The 21,468-nt window shown below is 57.8% G+C and overlaps 1 protein-coding gene across 1 annotated transcript; it reads left to right on the forward strand.

The window, feature by feature from the left end:
- Positions 1–1,122: 1,122 nt before the first annotated feature.
- LOC102564144 (tyrosine-protein phosphatase non-receptor type substrate 1) lies at positions 1,123–21,267 on the forward strand. Its single transcript, XM_059713153.1, has 9 exons — positions 1,123–1,277; positions 1,927–2,140; positions 11,590–11,928; positions 12,648–12,962; positions 13,421–13,762; positions 14,942–15,049; positions 17,217–17,238; positions 17,982–18,021; positions 18,986–21,267. The coding sequence occupies exons 2-9, from the start codon at positions 2,059–2,061 to the stop codon at positions 19,238–19,240; spliced, it is 1,503 nt and encodes a 500-aa protein (XP_059569136.1). The 5' UTR covers positions 1,123–1,277; positions 1,927–2,058; the 3' UTR covers positions 19,241–21,267.
- The last annotated feature ends 201 nt before the right edge of the window (positions 21,268–21,468 follow it).

Raw genomic sequence — 21,468 nt, forward strand, 5'->3', positions numbered from 1 at the left:
CCGCCTGCGACTGCTGTGCTGCACGCTCCCCCCATCGTGTGCAGTCACCAGGTAGAGCAGAGGCAGGGAGCAGGTCCCGCAGCTTCATGCCACCAGCTCCACACGCCTGGGCCCGCAGCAAGTTCCTGCCGGAAGGAGCCCACAGATCCTTGCCTGGCTCCAGTACAAGTGCCTGCGCTGCTCGCCCCTTTTAAGAGATGCCAGAAGGAAGGCCTGGGCCTGAGTGGGTTGTGGCGGGGCTACACCTGCCTCTGGTCCTCAGACACAGTGCGTGTGTGCATGGGGAGGCGAGGCACTGGGACACTTGCAGATCTCAGTCTTGGGCCTCCCAGGCAGCTGCAAACAGGACCTTGTCCCCTCCCCTCCTCAGTTTCTACTCCAGCATCTCATCCCCGGCTTCTCCCACCTCCACGCTCTTCCTGCCGTGCACGACCTCCCGGGGGGTTTCCCCTTAGCTCATGACGAGCATCATGTCGCAAGGTGCCAGGCCGGGGATGCTGCTTGTGCATTTCCCCCGCGGTCTTTTGTGCTCTCACCTGGGACGAAGCGGGGGGCACTTGCACGCGTGCTCCCGGGAACAGCGGGTGCAGAGTTTGTGGCCTGGCTGGCTGGGACAAGGCACGGGTATGCCGGAGAGAGGGGCGCTGAGCAGCTGGGCATGGGGGAAGCGAGAAGACCGGGTGCTGGGGGGGAGCAGAGCCCCTCCCTCCAGCCTGGGTCACCGTGCCCACAGCAGGATGCAGAGAGAAGGTGCGAGGCCACCCTCTTTGGGTGAAACCCTTGCTGCTTTTCCAGCCCTAGCAGCCACCAAGCCCGCGGTGCGTGCAGCAGAGCAGAGCAGGGCAGCGCCCGGGGCCGCGCGCGAGGCAGTGGCAGGGAGGGTCAGGGCTGCCTTCTCCCCGCCTCTCCCTGCCGGCGCAGAGGAGCGGGCTGGCTGCGGGAACTGCTCGGGGCCACCTTAAGAGCCGCGCTGGCCGGGGCGGGCGGCCGGGATGACCTTAGCGCAGAACAAGTTTGCTCCGAGCCTGGCACTGGCAGCGCCCGCCGGCACCAGCGCCCCGCAGCCCGCAGCCCGCAGCCCGAGCCCGGCCCCCGCCAGGCGGGGCGGGGCGGGGCGGGGCGGGAGGGAGGCTGGTCCACGCGGGGAAGCGGCCCCTCCACGCGGCGCTAGGCAACGCGCAGGGGGCGGCGCGGAGCCCGCATCGCCGCGGCTGCGGGAGCGCACAGAGCCGGGAGCCGCGGCCGCAGCACGGGCAGCCCCGCACCGCCCCGGCCGGGTGAGACGCGGGCGGCCACCCCGCTCGGCTTTGGGCATCCCAAGCTGGCCCCGGGCTGCCGCATTGCCCCCCCGCCCGCCGGGACACCCCGGCTGGGAAGGGGCCATGGATGGGGAGCCAGGGGGTGCATCGCCACCGGTGCCTGGGGACCCTAGGAAGGGGTTGCTGGGTGGGGAGCCAGGGGGTGCATTGCCACCGGTGCCTGGGGACCCCTAGGAAGGGGTTGCTAGATGGGGAGCCAGGGGGTGCATCGCCACCGGTGCCTGGGGACCCCTAGGAAGGGGTTGCTGGGTGGGGAGCCAGGGGGTGCATTGCCACCAGTGCCTGGGGACCCCCAGGAAGGGGATGCTGGATGGGGAGTGAGGGGGTGCATCGCCACCGGTGCCTGGGGACCCCCAGGAAGGGGTTGCTGGGTGGGGAGCAAAGGGGGTGCATCACCACCAGAGCCTGGGGACCCCTAGGAAGGGGTCAATGGATGGGTAGTGAGGGGGCGCATCGCCACCGGTGCCCATGGCTGGACGGGGAGCGAGGGGGCTCCTCTCCATCCGCCCCCAAGGTTCCAGGTCCCACCCTCGACACGCGTGGGCAGGTCAGTGCAGGGTGCTTGAATCGCGTGCCTTGGTAACACGCGTGTGCTCTGCGCCTGCAGGCTGAGTTGCCCGGCTTTTCTTCCTCATTGCGGGCTGCGGACAGCGTAATTTCCTTCTGCCTCTGACCTTCCCGGAGCAGCACCCAGCCCTTCTGTGCAACTGTTCCCCATCGGCCCTGCCAGCTGCCAGCGATGGAGCCTCTCGCCGCTGCCTCCCGCTGCCCTGTCTGGTGCCTGACCTCTCTCTTCCTCTTCTCCTTGAACAGCTGGGCAGGTAAGTGAGGACTCCCCTGTAGGATCTGCCTCCCCTTCCTGGCAGGAGGGTTTTTGTCTGTAACCTTGAACCTGTCCCTTCCCTCCCTACCCCCTCCTTCCCTGGAGTCTGGCTCCCATCAGCCTCCCGCGATGCAAATCTCTTCCAGCCACTCAACTCGGGTGCACCAAAATACTCCTCTGCACGCTGACCTATAATTACTGCAGCACTACAGCAGGGGCTGGGGAGAGAGCTGGGAATTAAAGGGGCTGGAGATGTCTGGCGTGCCTGGCAGGCTGACGGTGGCAGGAAGCAGGGTGCCAGCCCCAGCCCCCTCAAGGCTGCAGAGCTGCTTTGCAAGTGCCTGGTGCCCGTTTTTGTTCCTCTTTCCCGGTGAGAAGCAGCAAAGGGCATAAGGGGCTGCGGGCAGCAAGGACACAGCCTGAGGTGGTGCAGCCCCGCTGATGTGAGGTGCTTAGCAAGTGAAAACAGAGCGGTTGTGCCCCTCCACTGCCGTGCAACCTGGGGCTCACGGGCAGCCCCACAGGACAGCAGGAGGCGCAGGGAGACCTGCCCTCGGTGCGCTGGGACGTGCATCGCCCCAGCTTGCACGGTTCATGTCATGTTGGTGCAGGTTGCCTTGCTTGGTATCAGTTGTAGGGTTGGTTTTGTGTGGGGGGTGGGGGGGTTTGGTGGGGGGAGGAAGGTGGCAACTAATACCCAGCCCACACACAGCTTGCTGCCCCAGCCAAGCTGTACCCTCTAATTGAGGCACTCATGCTACCCACCTGGTACCTGGGCACCTCCCAGATGCCTGGCTTACACTCCTGCCTAATGATTGAATGGTGCACGGATCTGGAGCGGACACGGTCTCGCTCCTTTTCCTGTCGTTGAGTTCCCTTTTTCCACTCCGCTCTGTCCCTCGGTGTCGGTAACTGTCTCTCCGTTATCAGGAACCGAGTTGTGTGACCACAGTGGACATCAGCACTTTGTTTGCAGCTGGGAAAGGGGCAGTAATTATGCTCTGCTGTAGGGATTAAGCAACCCTGCTCCTCCTGCTCAAGGTCACTGGTGTTCATGCAGGGCTCCCACTTCCCACCCCGATTTGGGCTCAGCTGGGACCAGTGTCAGAGCAGCGTGGCGCGGCTAGGGGGCACCCTGCGGGGGAACACAGCCCCATTTCAACCCCTTGAGTTTGCTCTGGTGCCCTCCAGCAGCATCAGAGGCCAACCTGCCAGGTCCATCCCACCCACCGCTCCCCCTCTCATCCCCAGGCCCAGCCCCTGGGCAGATGTTCCACATCACGCCTTACTGCCCGGATGGGGGGGAGGAGAAGGCATGTGCAAAAGCCAGGCCTGCTCGTTAGGGCTGATCACAAATCACCAATGCTTTATTTTCAGTGGAAAATGGAGCATGGCCAAATGAGAGCTCGAGCTGAAGCAGGTGCTTCTAGCACGGCGTCTCAATTTTCTTTTTTTAGACGGAAAAAAACCAAAACTCCCCGCACTTGAAAGTGCTTCAGGTCCTGGTGGCTGAAACCTTAAATGTTCAGCTTGGAGTTTCTACCTCCCCACCCCCCGCCACTGCAAAAGGAGTTAAAAAAAAAAAAGAAGTCTTTTTGGCAATATTTTTGCAGAATAAAACCCATTCTCTAGCCAGCTGTAACCCTGATCCCTGGGATGGGAAATGCAGGGAATCATCAAGTCTCTAGATTACCAGTCATTTGAATCCTAGGAAGTGCTGAATTCTCAGATGCAGACGCACAAGGCTGGCTCGGTGCTGGTGTCGGGTTTAATGCATGGGCCAACTCTTCTATGCTGCTTGCTCCGTTTACTGCGGTGGGGCTAGAAGGCGCGCACAGCTCTCCTGTGTAGGTCAGAGGGCTGCAACCACATAGCGCCAGAAGAGGAGCAGGGGAAATAATATTATAAAGAAGTTTTCCTACTGCACCAGAGAAGGGCAAACGGCCCATCCTGGGTAAAGCCATCCTCAGACTAGATGCCCCATCTCCACCGAGTGTACTGGACTGGCACGGCTCAACTCCCAGGCCCTTCCATCCAGATCTCCCCAGCAAAGGAGCTTGGGGTCAGCGCTCCCGGGCTGGGCTATAAGCAGCAGGTCTGCTGGTGGCATGGGAGGAGGGGACGATATCTGGGGGAACCGCGTGTGCTTTCTGCTGGCGTCGCATCCGTGACCTACCCCCTTGCTGTAACCCACCAGCGCCTTCTGAGAAGCCGGGCAATTTCGGCACAACTTCCCAGGGCTTTTTTAATAGCAAGCACCTGCTAACATTCCTCCCCAGCCATTCCCATTTGGGGAAGCAGCAAGCATAGCCCCCCGCGAGTTATTTCTGCATTGCCCCTGTGCCAGCCCCCAGCCTCATTCCAGTGACAGCGGGGCCGCCGTCCAAGTGCTCGAGCCAGCTGCACGTTTCCTTCACCGCGCACGGGCCTCTTAGCAACCCTGACCCTCCTCCTTCCCCTGTTACTTTAAATTGCTTTTGAAGAAAAGCTATTTTCGTTGGGAGGTATCGAGGCAGTCCGCAGCCCCCAGCAATTAGCACGTAACCCCTTCCCAGACGCTCGGCCTTGGCCGCTTGGAAAGGTGGAACGGGGAAAAGCAAGTCGCTAACAACACAAAACTTTGTGCGGTACAAGTAATCACGCAGGCTAATCTCCCAGGCTGGAAAGCAGCAGACAGGGTAATGCTGGGCCCTGGCCTGGGATCCTGGATTTATCGCTGTCTGTGCCCATGCCTCTTTCCTGGGCTGGGAGCACTGTAACTCACTCCAGCCACTTCCCCATCAGTACGTTTTCTCCACTCCATAAACTCGACGCCCGTGCTGCAAAGGTTTCCACATGAGGATATTGCATTACAGGATCTGCAGTGCTCTTAAATGCTTTGCTAACCCAGAAACCCCAGACAAAAGCAGCTGCAGCAAAAAGGCATGACGGGCCTGCGGTCCTGCACATCCCCAGCTCCCCTCGGGTTCCCTAGTAGGGAAGAGTGCTTAGTGCCCGGCAGGTTTGGGCTGTCCAAGGGTGACACAATCCAAGACAGCTGCCTTCTAAGAAACCGGATTTCATCAAACTAAACCAAATTGGGGCCTGGTTTGGGAAGTGAGCTCTTTCTGAACTAGCACTTGCTTTGGAGAAGCGGTTTGCTGCAGTCTGTGGGAGTGGGGTGGACACGTGGCCTGTCTCACAAGCTGGGTGCAGGATAAATAATGCTCACAGCCACTCTCACCGCATGGCTGGTGGGTCATGGGCCTGGGCGCGATTCGGGCTCTGTGTCCAGACCATCGTGAGGCTTTTACCAGGAGCGTGGCTCTGGGCTGCAGAGCGGGGCTGTGCCTGGCCAGGATGGGTGAACCCCTCTTGCCTGGTTTCAAACCCACTGACACACCAAGGGGTCCTGACCTTTAGCGCTAGAGTCAGAGCTGTACGTGAGAGATGCCGGGTGTGCGTGGGTAGCCAGAGATGGGGAAACCCTCTAGATACCATGCGGGGGCTTGCATTTCGGGGCAAGGACCCAGCTGGTCTCAGCTTTGCATCAGTCTCGTTCCACATGGCTAAGTTTTTTGCTCAACTTCCTCTTCTCTTCTTTTCATCGTGAGGGGGAAGGGCTTTGCCCAGCCGACAGGTCAGAGCATAAAACAGTGTCTGCCCCAGCGGGCCAAGTGCATCCCTGGCACAGCTCCGCCGATTGCTGCCGAACGGCACCGGTGATGGATGTAGGCCGTGATGTCCAGAGGCCTGCAGAGAAGTAGGCCAGACCTACGTGGTGGCTCCAGGGACGGTTGCACGCGCCAAGCCGAGCGACGTAAATAGCTCTCGTTAAGGCTCTGCATTGCTGACACCATGGCAGACACTGGTGTTTCTGCCTGAGCCCCCCACAACCATCACCACCCGTACCACGGCTTGAACACGAACAGGAGCAGGTCCTGGCTGAGCTATGGATCCAGCTCCTCGCCAGTGATGAGAGGGAATGAGACAAGGTGGCAAAAGCACTGACTTAAATACATCCTCGGCGCTGTGCAGCACTTCCCGAGCCAAATGGGAAGGCAGGACTTGCCAGAGGAACGACAGGCAGCCAACAGCGACGTGTGACAGCGTGAAGCTGCCTGTGCCACACTCGTGGCCCCGGCTGTTTGCAAAGCACCGGTTCCATGCAAAACCAACAGCCCCGTCTAGCACAACACCCTCGCCAGCTGCAGCAGCCCATCTGGCCGAACCGCGGCACAACGCCCGTCACCCGCTGGACCCAACAGCAAGACGGACTCCGGCCACAACCGCCCCGGCGAAACACCGGCAGGGGCAAGCACGCTGCTAAAATCACGGTGGCCTCGGCAGCGCGGCACTGTCTTCGGAGCCTCCCCTTGGATATTTTAAGCTTCAGAAGCACAAAAAGAATTCAAGTGTCTCGGTTCCCTATACGATTAGTGACACAGGGATGAAAGAGAGAGTAGTTTCCTCCTGCAGCTCTGAGAGCACGTAGACACATTTCAGCCTACAGGGACCAAACACATAAGAGTCGCAGGCCAGGTGCTGCCTTGGTGCAACGGGGAGCAGAGGCAAATTAAGCCCGTAGACTTCACTTCCCACTCACGTGGGTCCAATTCTGTCCTTCAAATCTGCATTGCCAATGGACATGCCTGTGGATAAGCCAAGTTGTAGGTTTTAAGTCCTGCTCAGTTGTGGCAGAGACCCCCTCAGACCCCACCTGGACCCCAGAGTAGATGCTCTCCCCGTCTCTCCCCTCCTGGCGCACAGTTCATGCCTTCCAGAAGATCAACAGATGGAGAGAGGGAGGATGAAGAGGAGAGAGCTCTCCCATCCATTACAGGCTGTACATGCTCCGAGCCTACACACACTCTGCCTAAGGCTACTGATATTTTCAGGGTCTGTTCCTATTGGGAAACTTCACCAGAGATTTTCCTCCGAACAGATTGGGCTCTTGTTTGTGCTGTCTGCTCAAACCAAGGTGGGGTTGTTCCAGGCAGCGAGCACAGCAACGGAAACCATCCCCGCACCCCCTCGGCAGCTGTAAATCAAACGCTGCGGATGGCAAGCATGATGCAGAAGGTAAATGATCCTTTCCACAAACTTTGGCCGAAGAAATACTTATGCAAATCGCACACAGGTGCATGTTCAGTTATGCTCTGTCGTGGCCCTTCTTTAGGGCTCGGTCCTGGAGCGGCGAGAGGTCCTGGGATGAGGAGCAAAGGCCAGATAAAACCAGCGTGGGGATGGGGGGCTTCATGTTTCTATTGAAGGCCTCAGCGGAGCAACGGAAAGCGCTGCCCCAGAGCTCTTCCCACGCAGCAGCTACGCTCCCAGAGGTGAAGCCCAGAGAGCGGAAGAGTAAAGGAAGGCCTTATTTTTTCCAAACAGAGCTGTTTTCCTGTTACCCAAGACAGCGGATAAGAACAGCTGTGCTAGCAAATTAGGTCCATTTTCAAAGCAAATAGTGCGCACACTGCCAAAGCCCAAATTTAATATTTCTTTCATGTAATAATTATGCACCCGTTGCCATGGCTGCTGGGCATGTTTATATCTAAAGCAAAGTATCAGCCAGCTTTGCAAGCTTTAGACAGCCGTCGCCCCCCCCCAAGCTTCACCCCCACCTGCCAGATGGAAAACACTTCCAGAGTCTAGCAGAGAGTCCAGCAAATGAGTTGGGAAGAGGAGCCTGGTGCCAAGATACTGACTGCAGAGCCATTGCCATGGCAGGAAGCCAGAGCATCAGGAAGCTGTGGTGGCCACCATCCTGAATGATGCACGGGGGGCTGAGCCATGCACCTCTGCAGCTGAAAGCCTACTCCATCTATCTGGGGTTGCTACATGCCCTTATTCCTGCAGACGTAAGGGCGACTGTAAGACCCAGTGAATGAGGCTTGCACCAATGGCCGACAGGACCAGTTGTGCTGGCGTCGCGTGCGGCGGCGACACATCAGGAAAGACCGCCTGATTTAGCAAATGCATGGCAAAGACCTACGCAAGAAATGCAAGTGCCTGCAAGCTGAGAGGGATTTGGGACTCTTTCCTTCCTATCGATCGCGCCTCGTTTCAAAGCTGTCTTGCTACGCGGCATCGTAAGGTGATCAGCCACCAGCTAACCCAAGCTTCGCATAGGTCACCGAGCACAGCAAATCATTCACAGCAAGTACTTGAGAGGCCGCATTCATTAAGCTGTGCTTGAAAAAAGGCTGGCGAGCGGGTCCCAAAGTCTGCCTGCGCTTGTTGGGCAAATTATAGAGGCTTTTTTCCACCCCCAGTGTTTACGCTTTCAGATAGACCTGCAATAAAGCGATTGATTGTCAAAAATTCAGGCCACGTTATTAGTTGGGATTGGTTCATCAACACCATTCCCATGGAGATGGCTCAGCTGCAGAAAACGGATGTTGCAAAGAGCTTTCACTCTCTTTCTGGGTTTCGTTGGTCTGCCCTGAAGTACCACCCCCGGCACCCCCAGACTATTGCACGCGGTACCAGCGCTGCACGCAGGTAGCAAGCTTAAGCTCTCTCTTAATATATCGCATTTTCCCCAAGAACCTTGTCTGCCAGCTTTCTCTGAACGTATTCTCCTAAGTAACTGAGCCACCCGTCCTGGGGAAGACCATGGTTGCTGTCAGATCCTTATCGGGGTTATTTAGTGGCCTCTGTTGCAAGAGTGCTTTATACCTATATATGTGTAATTATTGGCCAGATAAGATGCCAGGAAGGGCAGCAATTCCCACCAGCCAGGCGAGAGGCGTGAGGCGCGTTCTTCCCATGCTGACCACGCAGCATCACTTCCGGGGAGAGTACGCCAGATCACAGCTGAACATGGTTTTTGCTTTTTCACCACGAGCAAATGTAAAGCTCGCTCCGGCGTTCGCAGAAAACAAATGCAGCTGCAGCAAGTTCGTCTTAAAAGCTGGATGAAGACCCCGACACTTGGCAGGGCTCGCTCAGCTCTCCCAACAGAGGCAGGCCTCAGGTCGGCGCCTGAATGAAGCGCTCTGTTTGCAAGGATGGTGTACGGCCGAGATGCATGTTCCCTCTCACTGCTCATAGACGCTCCAGGCTTTCTCCCGAGGAGTTTCCTGCCCTCTCTGTCACACCAGGCCCGTGCTCCAGCGCCGGAGCGGTGCTATGAATGGGAGATGTCAAGCACAGAATAGCAATTCATCTCAGAAGAGCCCAAAGCTTCTGGCCTCTCCCCACTCACAGGGGATATAATGGAGACTAGACTGAGCCTGCACAGGCTCAAATGTCACCGAACGGCTGCTGCGAGCCCGCTTCCACCTTGAAAAGTTCATCTTCTGGGGACAGATCCATGTCTCGGCATCGCAAAGTGCTGACGTTGCATCCGGCCCGGGCTATTTTGGGAAAACTCCGGTGCCCTGAAGCTTTCGATCGCATCCAAACCAGGAGCAGTGACACGAGCCACATTCAAAGGCAGCCAACTCGACTAAGCATGCACCGTGCAAAGAGGATTTTGCATGTGGAGCTTGCTCAAAACCACAGAGACCAGGGGTGCGTCACACCTCATCAAATTTATGCATAACGGTTACAAATTTAACAGGGTTTTAAAAATCCCCAATTTCCAGGCATTGACAAGGGTCAGTGAGAAATGTCAGGCATGGGTGTCCGGCACCTGCCTCTGAAGCAGCTTAAAGACCGCTGTAGATCCAGGCCCAGGAGCTCACACCTTCAAACAGATCCTAACACCGTTTGCTACGGTGCCACCTGACAGCTTCGCTAACGCTACAGGGCGCGGCGCCCGGCTGGCACGAAAGGTGCCATCTGTGTCAGCAGGAGCCGTGCAGCGAGACCCCACCGCCCGCCTGCAGCCCCTGCCAGTACCCCAAGCAATGGCACGGATTGACATCGCATCCAATTCTGTCTGGGGAGCGGGATGGGCATGACAAGGCTGACAAGCGTTGCCAAGATGAATACATCAAGTATCTGTGTGTGTAGGCTGCAGAATCGCTCTGTCTGTGCTGCATCGGCTGCTCCAGGGCCTGGAACAGCTCTCTAGGAAGCGTGCCAAGGTGGCCTGGGTTTCTGGTGGCCTGAGCTTGTCTGCCTCCGTGCACCTAGGTATTGCCACGTGCCATTTGCTTTAGGTCATGCAGGGCTTGGGCACAGCTGAGCATGACAAGGCAAGCTGAGCCTGGAATCTGCCATCCTATTGCTGCTTTTGCAAGGGTAAAGCGATCCTGCAGGCCACTTGCAGAGACCTCGTCAAAAAGTTAGTCTCACTGTTGACCAGTGCATGTACCCAGGTGTACTGCAACCTTGTTCAGCTATTTGTGGGCACATGAGGCAGAAAACCATGGGCAAAGTGCTCACTTGCCTTAGCTAATGCAACACGCCTAGCTTCCTTGGTGTGCTTCCTAGGGAAATGCCCTAGCCTGCTGGCAACAGCTTCTGCTCACCTGGGAGAGACTGAACATACCTTTCCCTTAATAGAGGCTCGCCGGGTAGTGCAAGCCAGGCCTGGGAGTCTAGGATCCCGCACTTGAAGTCAATAGATGCTAAAGTTAAATGTCTCTGGTAAGCTCCAGTAGCTTGGCTCAGATCTGTATATAATTTTTAAAGCACCTCTTCTCACTTCGCTGCTAGGGAGGGGATAATACAGCCTGCCTCACCGGGCTGTTGTGAGGATAAGGAGGGTAATGTTGGCATGGTGCTTTGTAATGGTGTGACTAAGTGCAGTAAGCCTGGCTCTTCAGGCTGGTCTAACTAGTCTCGGCGTCTGTGGTCTTGTCCTGCTATAAAGTCGAGGGTCCTGTGCTGGCCCCGATGTCCATGCTGGCACGGCTGGCTGGAGTTCAGAGAGCAGGAATCGGACGTCCCCATAAGTTCGTACTGTGCTGCACTTCTGCCAAGGCTGGATCAGGCTCAGTGGACAGCGGTGATACTAGAGACCAATGCATGATAGTCTGTGCTTTCCAAATTACAGTGTAAGAGCAGAGAAGATGGAAGCAAACCATAGACTCATTAGCATGGGAGTGCCGTTGGTATAAGTGAGAAGAGAATCAGGCCATGTCTGCCCATGTCAGTTGAGAGCAACCACAACAGTTGTATGGATTTAATGAAGATTAGAAACGTTCACCTGATACAAACAGCCCCTGGTCGAGGTTCCTCTGCTGCGGGGTCCCGACCACAGAGTCGGGCATTGCCCAGTTGCTTTCCATCAGGATGAACCTTGCATGCGTTTTCCAGCTTACCAGTCCCCTCTGCAGGCTGCAGCACAGCCAGGGAAGCGATGGTGAGAGGGTTCGGGGGGTGCAATAATGCTAGGGCGTGCTTCAGTCCCTGGGTGGTGAGGGGATCTGGGCGTTGATGGGCTGGGAGCTCTCTCAGGTTTCTCTGGAGGTAAATCCTACAGCAGTGCCGTGGGAACAACCTGGCACCAGGCACAGAGGCATCTGCAGACAAGAGGCAAGAACTGCATTATGGAGTTCGTTTCTATTGCAGGTGTCGGGGGCCAGGACTTCCAGGTGCTGCAGCCCAAGGACCCCGTGTCGGTGTCGGCGGGGGACACGCTCAAGTTGAACTGCACCGTGCCTCAGCGCGGACCAGCAGGGCCGGTGAAGTGGTTCAAGGGCTTGGGCAGCGACCGCCAGCTTGTCTATGCAGATACAGGGTCACTCCCCCGGGTCACAAGGGCTGTGCCCAACTCTCCCTCAGACTTCTCCATCAACATCAGTGACGTCCGCCCCGAGGACGCCGGCACCTATTACTGCGTGAAGTTCACGAAAGGATCGCCTGATAAGGAGTACCAACGCGGAGCAGGCACGGTGGTGTCCGTGAGCGGTGAGTGCATCCCTGCCCTGCCCTGCCCTGCCTGCTAGGGCCCAGAGCAGGCAGGAACAGCCCACCTTGCTGCCCATGCACCGGCTGGGATCCCGGGGACGCACAGCCAGGAGTCAGGAGGAGCCCTCTCTGTTCACGGGGGCAGGGAGCGAGGGTGGTCAGGATCAGGGCAGAGAAAACTAAGTCTCTAACCATGCCCTTGAGACCATCTCTCCAGACTATGCTGGAGGCCCCGGGGAGGGGAAGGGCAAGACCAGTCATGTAACTACAGCGGGGGTAAGCTTGGCATCAGCCCCACGCATGACTTAAAAGGGTACGGCAACAGAGGGAGTCTTTGCTGGGGCAGCAGCAGCAGCCAGGGTCTCTGGAGCTGGTCCCTGCCTGCCCAGTGCCGGGGGCACCGCGGAGCTGATGAGCAGCGAGGGCCCACGGTGCTGTCAGATCGCGGTGCCAGAACTGAGCTGCAGACACAGCACCGGGCCGACTCCTGCCCATCCCCACAGCCTTTTTCATTCTCCTTCCCAAAGCTCCTGGTGCCAGAGCCCCGGGCTGCGATGCACCAGTGCAAGGAGCAGTAGCTTGGAAGGCTGGCTCCAACTCAAGCTCCAGCTGCTGCAGGGGCCTTGAGACACCATAAGTTAGGGACGGGGTTGAAAGACTCCTCGCCCCTCCAGGCTGTCAAGAGCAGAGACCTGACTAACGAACGTTGTTCCCTGCAGCCAGCCCGTCTGCCCCATCCGTGTCCGGCCCCGCCAGCAGGGTCGAGCCGGGCAGGCCTGTGAACTTCACTTGCACGTCCGAAGGGTTCTCCCCCAGGAACATCGCCGTGACCTGGCTCAAGGACGAGATCAAGCTCCCAGCCCAACCGCTCCAGATCCTCCCCGAGAATGCAAGCATCTCCTACCGCGTGTCCAGCACCCTGGCGAGGTCGCTGACGGTCGGGGACATCCGCTCCCAGCTCACCTGCCAGATCGAGCACAGCACCATGTCGGCTCCGCTGCAGGGGACGTACAACCTCAGCCAGGCCCTGCGAGGTGAGGACCGGCTGGGCCAGACCGGGCGCTCTCATTGCTAGGCAGGCTGGAAATGGGTGCTCTGCCCATGGGGGCTGATGGGTACAGCACCAGCCCCGTTTTAAACTATGCAGCGAGAGCGAGGGTTTGTGGGGTTTTATCCCCAGGCGGAGGGCGAGTCTGCGCCTCCCTGCACCCGGTTACCTGCACTCACTTCAAAAATGTTCCCCGTCCCCGGGGTCTCTGTGGGGCAGGGTTGTGCAAAAAGGGTCTGCGGTGTGCAAAGGGGTCTGGTGCACAGCTCTGCACCCCCGCGACACACCAGGGGCCCAGCACGAGAGGCTGCGCCTGCTCCAGAGCCCTGCCGAGAGCTGGAGACAAGTCTCAGCTCTGGGGTGCGGCCCCAGCACACACGCACACCTACAACCTTCCCGCAGTTGCTCAGGACGAGCTCCCCTGTAAGGGCTGTTTTGTTCCAGTCTCCCCCAGGCCCAGGCTGGCCGCCAACTACTCTGGTGCCGTCCCCGTGAACGAGATGGTGGAGTTCACCTGCAGCCTGGCGGGGTTTTACCCCAATGCGGCGAGGCTCACCTGGATGGAGAACGGGAATGAGACCCAACCAGAGAAGTCCCCATCCCTGACGGACAACCCGGACGGGACCTTCTCGCTGACGGGGACCCTGGAGGTGAGGGCGACCGAGCAGAGGAACCAGTCCTCGTTCACCTGCCGGGCCGTGCACGACTCCCAGCCCCCCACCAGCGTCACCCGCGTCCTGGCAGTCACCGCGACGAGCAACAAGATGGAGGAGGACAAGAAGGCAGGTGCGTGCCTCCCAGGTCTGCTGTGCTGGGGTCACTGACATTGCTCGAGCCCAAGGCCCTTACTGCCCTAGCGCTCAGAGCTCAGGGTAGGGAGTCCTGATGGGAAGCACCCAGCATTTCGTGAAGCCATCCAGCATCATCCACCAGAAGACCGAGCCCGGCAAGCCCGGCACGGTTCTGGTCACAAACCAGGCTGCATCTTCCCTTGGAATGGACCCGAGCCCATGTTTCCTGCGAGCCTCAGGTTCAGCCGTGTTTGGCAGCCCAAGGTTTCCCTAGGACTCATGGGTGGTTGGTGTCCATATCCTGCATCTTCTGGATGCCACCAGCCAACCTAAGCCCCATGCAGCGTTTGAACCCAGGAGTTACAAGACCTCTGGCTTCTTTCCCTGTTTGGACCATCAAAATGCCCATCTCACCCAGGTGGGAATGCAGCTGGACACCAGACTAGGACCCCGAGGGCTAAAGCCCTCTCCAGACCGAGGGCCCCAACTTGAACTGCAGATTAGAGAGCAACCTCAGGGTCATCCAAGGTGCCTTTACCATGCCTTTACGCTTCTAGGAGTTGGGGCAGGTCCACCGGCCACACCACAAGTTACAGCTGCTGCCAACCAGCTACACCGCACACCAGAGCGGGCAGCACACAGGATGTTCCTGGGCTACAGGGGGGCAGCGTAGTACACACCACTAGGAAGTTGTGGCAGCAGGTGCCTGCACTGCAGTTCAGCTGATTTTCAATCCTCAAACGTGGCAAAAGGCCCAGCACGCACCCACGGAGAGGATGGAGGACGCTGCCCATCACGTGTAGTGTTTGAGCTCTCCGGCAATGCCAGAGCAAAGGTGCAGGCATGCATCCATGAGCAGAGAACGTCATCCATCGGACATAGACTATCCCCTCTCTGAAAGCTGCATCAATTCGGCATGGTTAGATAGATCGTTATCCCACACACCTTATCCGCAGCTAACGGACACTAGTCAGAGACTTGGATGCTCCCATCAACTTCCTAGCACAGGCCTGTCTCTAACCCAATGACTTAACAGCTGGATACGCTATCTGGCTCTGAACAGGATGGCATTGGCCCATTTTTACTGCAGCCCAGCCTTTCTGTGTTTAATTTGCTTCGGTCTAATTGAGCACTGTGACACCTGCCTTGTATAATCCCAAAATTCTCCCAGCAGGCGAAAACAGCATCCAGATCATATACATCGCCGTGGGAGTGGTCTGCCTCGTACTGGGCCTGCTGATGGTGGCGGTCATCTACCTCATCTGGGCTAAGCAGAGCAAAGGCAAGTGTCTGCAGGCGGGAGGGGAAAGGGACCCGCTTGCTACACAGGTCTCCCCTGGGAGCAGGGAGGGTCTTTAAAAATTGCAGTTTGCTGTTATGATGTTACAGCAGCTGTAATGAGAGAGGAGCGGCAGCAGAACAGGTTATTTAGGACCTGCAGAGACCGCACCTGTGGACAGCCATGTGCCACGGGGCGTTGCAGTGATACTTGGACTAATCCCTTAAAAGTCCTGATATGCTTCTGCCCCTAAGGTCTGAGGGCGGCATTTAGCGGCACCAAAGAGCTCCTTGTTTGCAAGCCGAAGCACCCGGCACAAGAGTGCCTTGTGACTTCATTACTCAGTGCGTTTCCCAGGCGGGTTCGGACGCTCCCAGTTTGTTTACTCGAAGTTGGAGCCGCTCGGCCGCGCTCACGGGAGCAGGGGAAGACGCTGCCAGCAGCAGCCAGGACGTTGTTCATTGTTCGCAGGGAAGAGGATTGCATCAGTCATGCTTGGAAAAGCACAATGGGAAGGGCAGATGGCTCTATAGCAGCCAGGGCCCAGCACATCATGCTCCAAGGCACCTGCTGGGCACTGCCAAGGTGCTGCTTGAGCAAGGGGCCATGTGCTTTGCACGGCTCACACCCAGCCTGGGAAGCTGCAAGCAGATTAGCCGGGAGGAGAATGGGGAGGATCAGGGCCACCAAGGTGGTTTTAGAAAGGCGGATGGAAGATTCATAGATGTTAGGGTCGGAAGGGACCTCAATAGATCATCGAGTCCGACCCCCTGCATAGGCAGGAAAGAGTGCTGGGTCTAGATGACCCCAGCTAGATGCTTATCTAACCTCCTCTTGAAGACCCCCAGGGTAGGGGAGAGCACCACCTCCCTTGGGAGCCCGTTCCAGACCTTGGCCACTCGAACTGTGAAGAAGTTCTCCTAAGTGAGCGTCCCTCTGCCCAGAGACAAGCAGAGACGTCCTTGCTCCCATGCAGAGGGGTTTAACACGAGCATCAGAGCCGTCCAAGGCAGACGTGTCCCATTAAAACACAACCAGCACATCCCAGAGGCAGCTCCGTGACTTGCTGCGGGAAGTGCTCAGTGGGTTGCCTGGCTTGTATTAGAGGTAAGGCAGGAAAGAAACTGCTCTCCTCCTCGCCTGACGCCAGCTCGTGCCGTCTCCCAAGGCTAGCAGATATATCCTTTCTGTGGCAGGCCAGCCGGCCCCATCCACAGTGCTCGGGAGCTTGCAATACCAGTGTCTCAGAGGCCTGTAATAAGTCCCTGGGCACTACCAGGTGTCAAGAGACAAAGCACTACACTGTGGGAAACCGGCTGGCTGACCTGGATGCTTGCCCCATATTTACGCAGCCCAGCTGGCTCAGCTCGTGCCAACTGCCCCAGTAAAGGCCTCATCCAGCTGTTCTAACCCACCCACCCCAGCTGGCTCTTTGAAGGGCAGGCTGACTGCGGTCGAGTGCAGGGGGCCGGAGAGGTGCAGTACATTCAAAGCATCTTCAGCCAGCCGGTTGGGTTGTTACAGCCCATTTTTGCCCAGTGTAGCTGGGGGGCTCCGGTACAACACCCCTTTCCTATCAAATGCAGCAAGCATGGGTTGTGTTGTGCGCTCAGGGCTTCCCAAAGCACTCAAGGACCTCTCACTAGTGCTGAGACTTGCCTGTCTTACCACTGATCTCATCCAGACAATCCCTCTGGCTTCTGCTCCCTCTGCTGTCCGCAGAGATTCATCCCAGACCTGAACGTTTGAGACCCAACGTGGCGAGGTACGGGGGAGAGTGCCATCCAGAGCATCTGAGAACAGACCAACCTCCTCACACCCAACACCACTCCCTTCTCCTCTCCCACCCTTCTCCTACCAGAGGCTACTGGGTGTAAGCGAGGGAGGGACGCTCATGCTAACCCCCCAGGCTAAGCACAATATTGCATTTGTGAGTCAGATGCAAATGAACTATTTGGCACATGACTCACGACCCCAAGGCTTCTGTTCTGTGCTGGCAGAAAGGAGTTTTGTGGCAAGGCCTGCGAACTTTCAGGAAGGCGCAGTCATTCGGGCTCTGGAAACCACAACGGAGCTGCCTCTGAAGAAGCTTGAGTCAATGGGCTAAAAGTCCCCCAGTGCTGTAATCATGTGCCCTAAACTGTTGGTGTTTTGTTTTTCTTTTCAATAGGTAAAAGCTCCCCCTCCGTTCGGTAAGTACAGCTCTCTGCTCTGCTTTGCTCATTGAAGCGCGGAGGAAACCAAGGGGGGGAATTTATTAAAGATCTTGGAAGTCAGTGCAGTAGTAGGTCAGGCCTGCGCTAGGTGCCGGGTCTGTATGTTGGTGCCTTGGCGATGTGAAATCAGCCGGGGTCTCCAGCGGCACACACCTGGTTGCTTTTCCCCCGTATGTGGATTCAGGCGCTTTGCACCATCCACCATCTCGAGCTTGTGGAAAACTCAGCGAGGTCCACAGACGTGCCAGTCCCTAGTGGCACAGAGGAGTTTTAAAGCCATTGTGGAAGGAAGATTAGCTCATAAATCAGGAGTCGGCCTGGTAGAGCCCGACTGTAAAGCTCTTAGCCAGAGATTGCCCAGCAAAGTGGCAACCTTGGCTTGACAAATCTCACGGGGAATAGTCCTCACATTGCATGAACTTGAGTGTACCTTCCTGAGGCTCCCGGCTGAGCACAGCCCTCCACCCCTTCCCTAACTGAGCTGATTCACGACACGCGGAGATGATGATGTGGCAAGGCAGAAGCCTCCATCTACAGACACGGGGCCCTTAAGTTTGTGCAAGGAGCACAAATGCAGCTGCGCAGCACAGCCAACTCCCCCGGGCTCTCAGGGGTGTACCGTGCTTGTGTGTGAGCATCTGACGGATGCTTTGCAAACTCGCGGCTGTATGAAGGCAACAAGTGCATCTATTTATCCCGGTTTCTTCCTTTTCCTTTAGGTTACATGAGTCTGAGAAGAGCAGCGGGACAGCTCCCCAGGTGTGTAATGATAGTTTCTCTCTAACCGGGGTGGCGGGGGATACCCAGGAGAGGTCAGATCCCCTGTGTGGAAACATGGCAGCGGGATAATGAAGCACACAGCCTGTTACATGAGTGAGGAAGGTGGAGGAGATGGTTCAGAGGAGAGATGCTAGCAGTGCCCACTGCAGAGGCTACCCCCAGCTAATCCCTTCCTCCCTCTGTCCATCCCCACTGTCCAAAGAAGAAACCTGGGTGTGCTGTGAGCAGAACCAGCTGGACCAGCACCCCGGGAAGCTATTTCTAGAGCTTCGGAGTCTGACGCAGCCATGAGTAACTCACTTGTCAGCCCCCAGCTCCTTCTGTCCCACCGAACCCCGTGCGTGTGCCCACTCACGTATGCCCAGGCAGCCAGACAAACGCTAGGAGAGCCTAGCCCTTTAGGGACCGAGCATCCTACCTAGCCCACGATCTCATCTACAGCCCTGTAAACCCAGAGCTGCCACTAATTGCAGGATTTAGCCCCTTCCCTCGGAGCACTGCTCACTGGCAGGCAGCGGGGAGGAAGAGCCCTGCAGTGCACAGCACCAGCACATCCCCGATTCCCCGGGGGAGCCCGAAGGCAGCAGGCAGTGTCCTGTGACTGGTGAGGGAAGGACGGCAAAGCAGCCAGGAACTGGGAGCTGGCTTGGGAGGCAGTATCCAACACCCGTAATCCAATTGCACTGAGCAGTAAAGAGCTGTAGGCAATGGCAAGGGTGTGTAGTCTAGACACCCAGCGCCAAACCATGCTGCTGCACTGGCTGTCCAGTAACGTCAAAGCACTTTGGTCAAGGGTGACGTAGGGTCCAGAGTTATGCCCATATAACAGATAGGAAGGTTGAGATCCCGGGATACTGAGCAGCTGCCCTGGGTCAGCCAGCAGCCAAATCCAGACCCCTCCATGCAGCCGGCTCCCTACTGACTGCGTCTCCTCCCCGCGCAGGACTCCGACACCAACAACCTGACCTACGCCGACCTGAACTTCGACAAGGCGAAGAAGGACCAGCGGCAGATCATCGATATGAGCCAGCAGTCTGAATACGCCTGCATCCAGACCAGCCCGCCGGCCACCAACGAGGACAACCTCACCTATGCCGACCTGGACATGGTGCATCTCAGCCAGGCCCCCAAGCGGCCGACCCCTCTCCCAGAGGAGACCGGCTCGGAGTATGCCAGCGTCCAAATCCAAAAGAAGTGAGCAAGGCTGTGGCTGTCTGGGGCTTCTGGGCGCAGGGCAAAATCCACCAGCCCCCTCCTTTGCCGGGCACAAAGACCTGATCCTCAAGGAGGGCTCCCAGAGCGCGCTAGATGTGCGAGCTACGCTACCAGCATTCGGCCAGACTGGACCACGACAGCCACGCTGCGGATGCCCGGCCTTGCCCAGACTTCCACCGCATGCCTGGGAGAGCCCCAGACAGCCCCAGACTCCACGCAGCTCTGTCCCTGAACCCATAAAACGCTTCTCTTCCCGCGGGGTTGGAGTCCCTCGGGCTCCACGCACGGGGCTTCCTTGCAAGTGCATTAACTGGTTGGACTGTGTTTTCGGTGCGGTGCCGACACCGCTGCCTGCCCTCCGGCACGGCTTCCTCCGAGCAGGGGCTGTGTCGCTCTAGCGACCAGCAGCATCCTCTGCGGGCCACCTTAGCCGATCACGTTCACGGGGAAACTAGCCAGTCTGACTCATCCTCCCTCCGGATGGAGGATATTTTGGGAGCAAATTTGGAGCTGATGCCCCAATCCAGGCTCTGGACTGCTGTAGAAAGCAGCCCAGCCCAGCGAGGGGGGGACTCCGAGAACAGGTCTCTCCATTCATCTCTCTGGGGAGAGGTCTCTCCGTCAAGCCAAGATGACGACTATTCCTCTTCTCGGGACCCAAGAGCCTGGGTGAACAAGAGCGCTCGGGTCAGGCCCAGTTTCACTGCCACCCCCCGACTCAGACACCTTCCGAGCGCTGCCCGGGGAAGGGAAGCGCTCAGTTTGAATGAATCACTTCTGCTTCCACCCATCTCTTTTTGCGCCCCGTGTCTTGTCTAGTCTCCCACTAGTGCCAAGGACACACGTGGGTCCTCGAGGGCTGTGGAGACTCCCTGGCTTTCCCCAAGAGATCCACAAAGCAAGGGTGTTTCTTGGCACCGGAGCGCCTTGGTCTGAGCACTGCCGCTTCCCCAATTCCCCCAAGTGTTCACAGCTCCAGGGGTGCTGCCAATGTCCTTGGTGGGGCCTGGTCCTCAGCACCTGCAAAAGGAGGAGACTTGGACCAAGGGGCTTCCTAGCAGAGCTTGCACACAGCCCAGACTAGCCCGGGCTCGACGGACTCTCGGGACTTCTTGTCGGCCAGTTCCTCGAGAGCCCCCGGCTCTGGCGTAGGTGATCCCAGGAGTAGGAACAGCTAAAGCAAAGCCTGGGTGCACAAGGGGAGAGATCCCCCCAGAGATAATGTACAAGTCTTGGACATGTAACTGTTAATCTTTAGAGCTACAAACCAATGTGTGTGTGTGTCGTGTGTGGGTGTACTGCTGTGTACGTAGCACTAGGACAGGATGTGCAAGAGGAAGGCTGGGGCACCAGCGAGGCCCTCGAGTGCCCGGCTGTGGTCAGGAGCCCTCTATGATCCCCGCTGGCGCTAGCCGGGCGGTTGCGGGAGAGGGCACGCGCTTCCGATTGCAAAGCATTCCCGATGCAGGGCAGGCTTACGGCTCGCCACAGCCCCGGAGAAGTGACTCAGTGGAAATGCAGCCGCGAGCTGCCTTTCAGAAGCGGCATCTTCCATTTTCTCTGTGTGTGGGAGGCTGGATGCAATGCCCCGGCTTTGATTTTCCCCAGATCATCGAGAGATCCAGGGCTCAAGTTTCCAGGGGAGGAAATTCCAGCCTGGGGTGCACAGCGGCACGGTGCCTGGTCCACCGCCATGCTCAGCCGGGCCCCGAATGTCGACCTCTTACGTATTCTTCCCAACACGTGGCATTACCGAGGTACCATTTCTTGAAGCAGGTTCAAGTGGGAAAATAAAAAGCAGCTCTGAATCTAGCTTCAGCCTGGCACAACAGGCTCGGCAGGAGTACTTTGTTCTAGCTGCTCTGCCCTGCCGGGGCCGGAAGGGGTAGGGGCGGCTGGGAGATGGAGATGCAATGTTTCTAAACCAGCTAGGGAACTATTTGTACAGACGCCAACTTCAACTTTTTTTTTTTGCTTGCGAGATATTTTTGTAATAAAAGGTGAAAAGTTGCACATCGCTTGCGTGAGTCCGTGCCGGCTGCCAGGCCCAGGGCAGCTCTGCACCAAGCAGCAGCCAGAAAGCCCCTGCGGCACCATGCAGCATCCAGCCGTTGGGCACTGGCTGGGCAGGGATCCGTCCCCTCGAGGGATACCTAGCAGGGGGCTGTAGAGTTGAAGTGCAATTGCTTTTTTTAGTAGCAAGGAGCTCCT

This window comes from Alligator mississippiensis, chromosome 9, assembly GCF_030867095.1.
Source record: "Alligator mississippiensis isolate rAllMis1 chromosome 9, rAllMis1, whole genome shotgun sequence".
Lineage (NCBI taxonomy): Eukaryota > Metazoa > Chordata > Crocodylia > Alligatoridae > Alligator > Alligator mississippiensis.

Excerpts from the sequence above, each read along its gene's own strand:
- LOC102564144 (XM_059713153.1), top strand. The coding sequence starts at position 2,059 with ATGGAGCCTCTCGCCGCTGCCTCCCGCTGCCCTGTCTGGTGCCTGACC. Across the intron at positions 15,050-17,216 it reads CTGGGCTAAGCAGAGCAAAG|GTAAAAGCTCCCCCTCCGTT; the intron begins GCAAGTGTCTGC and ends TCTTTTCAATAG. Across the intron at positions 18,022-18,985 it reads GCAGCGGGACAGCTCCCCAG|GACTCCGACACCAACAACCT; the intron begins GTGTGTAATGAT and ends CTCCCCGCGCAG.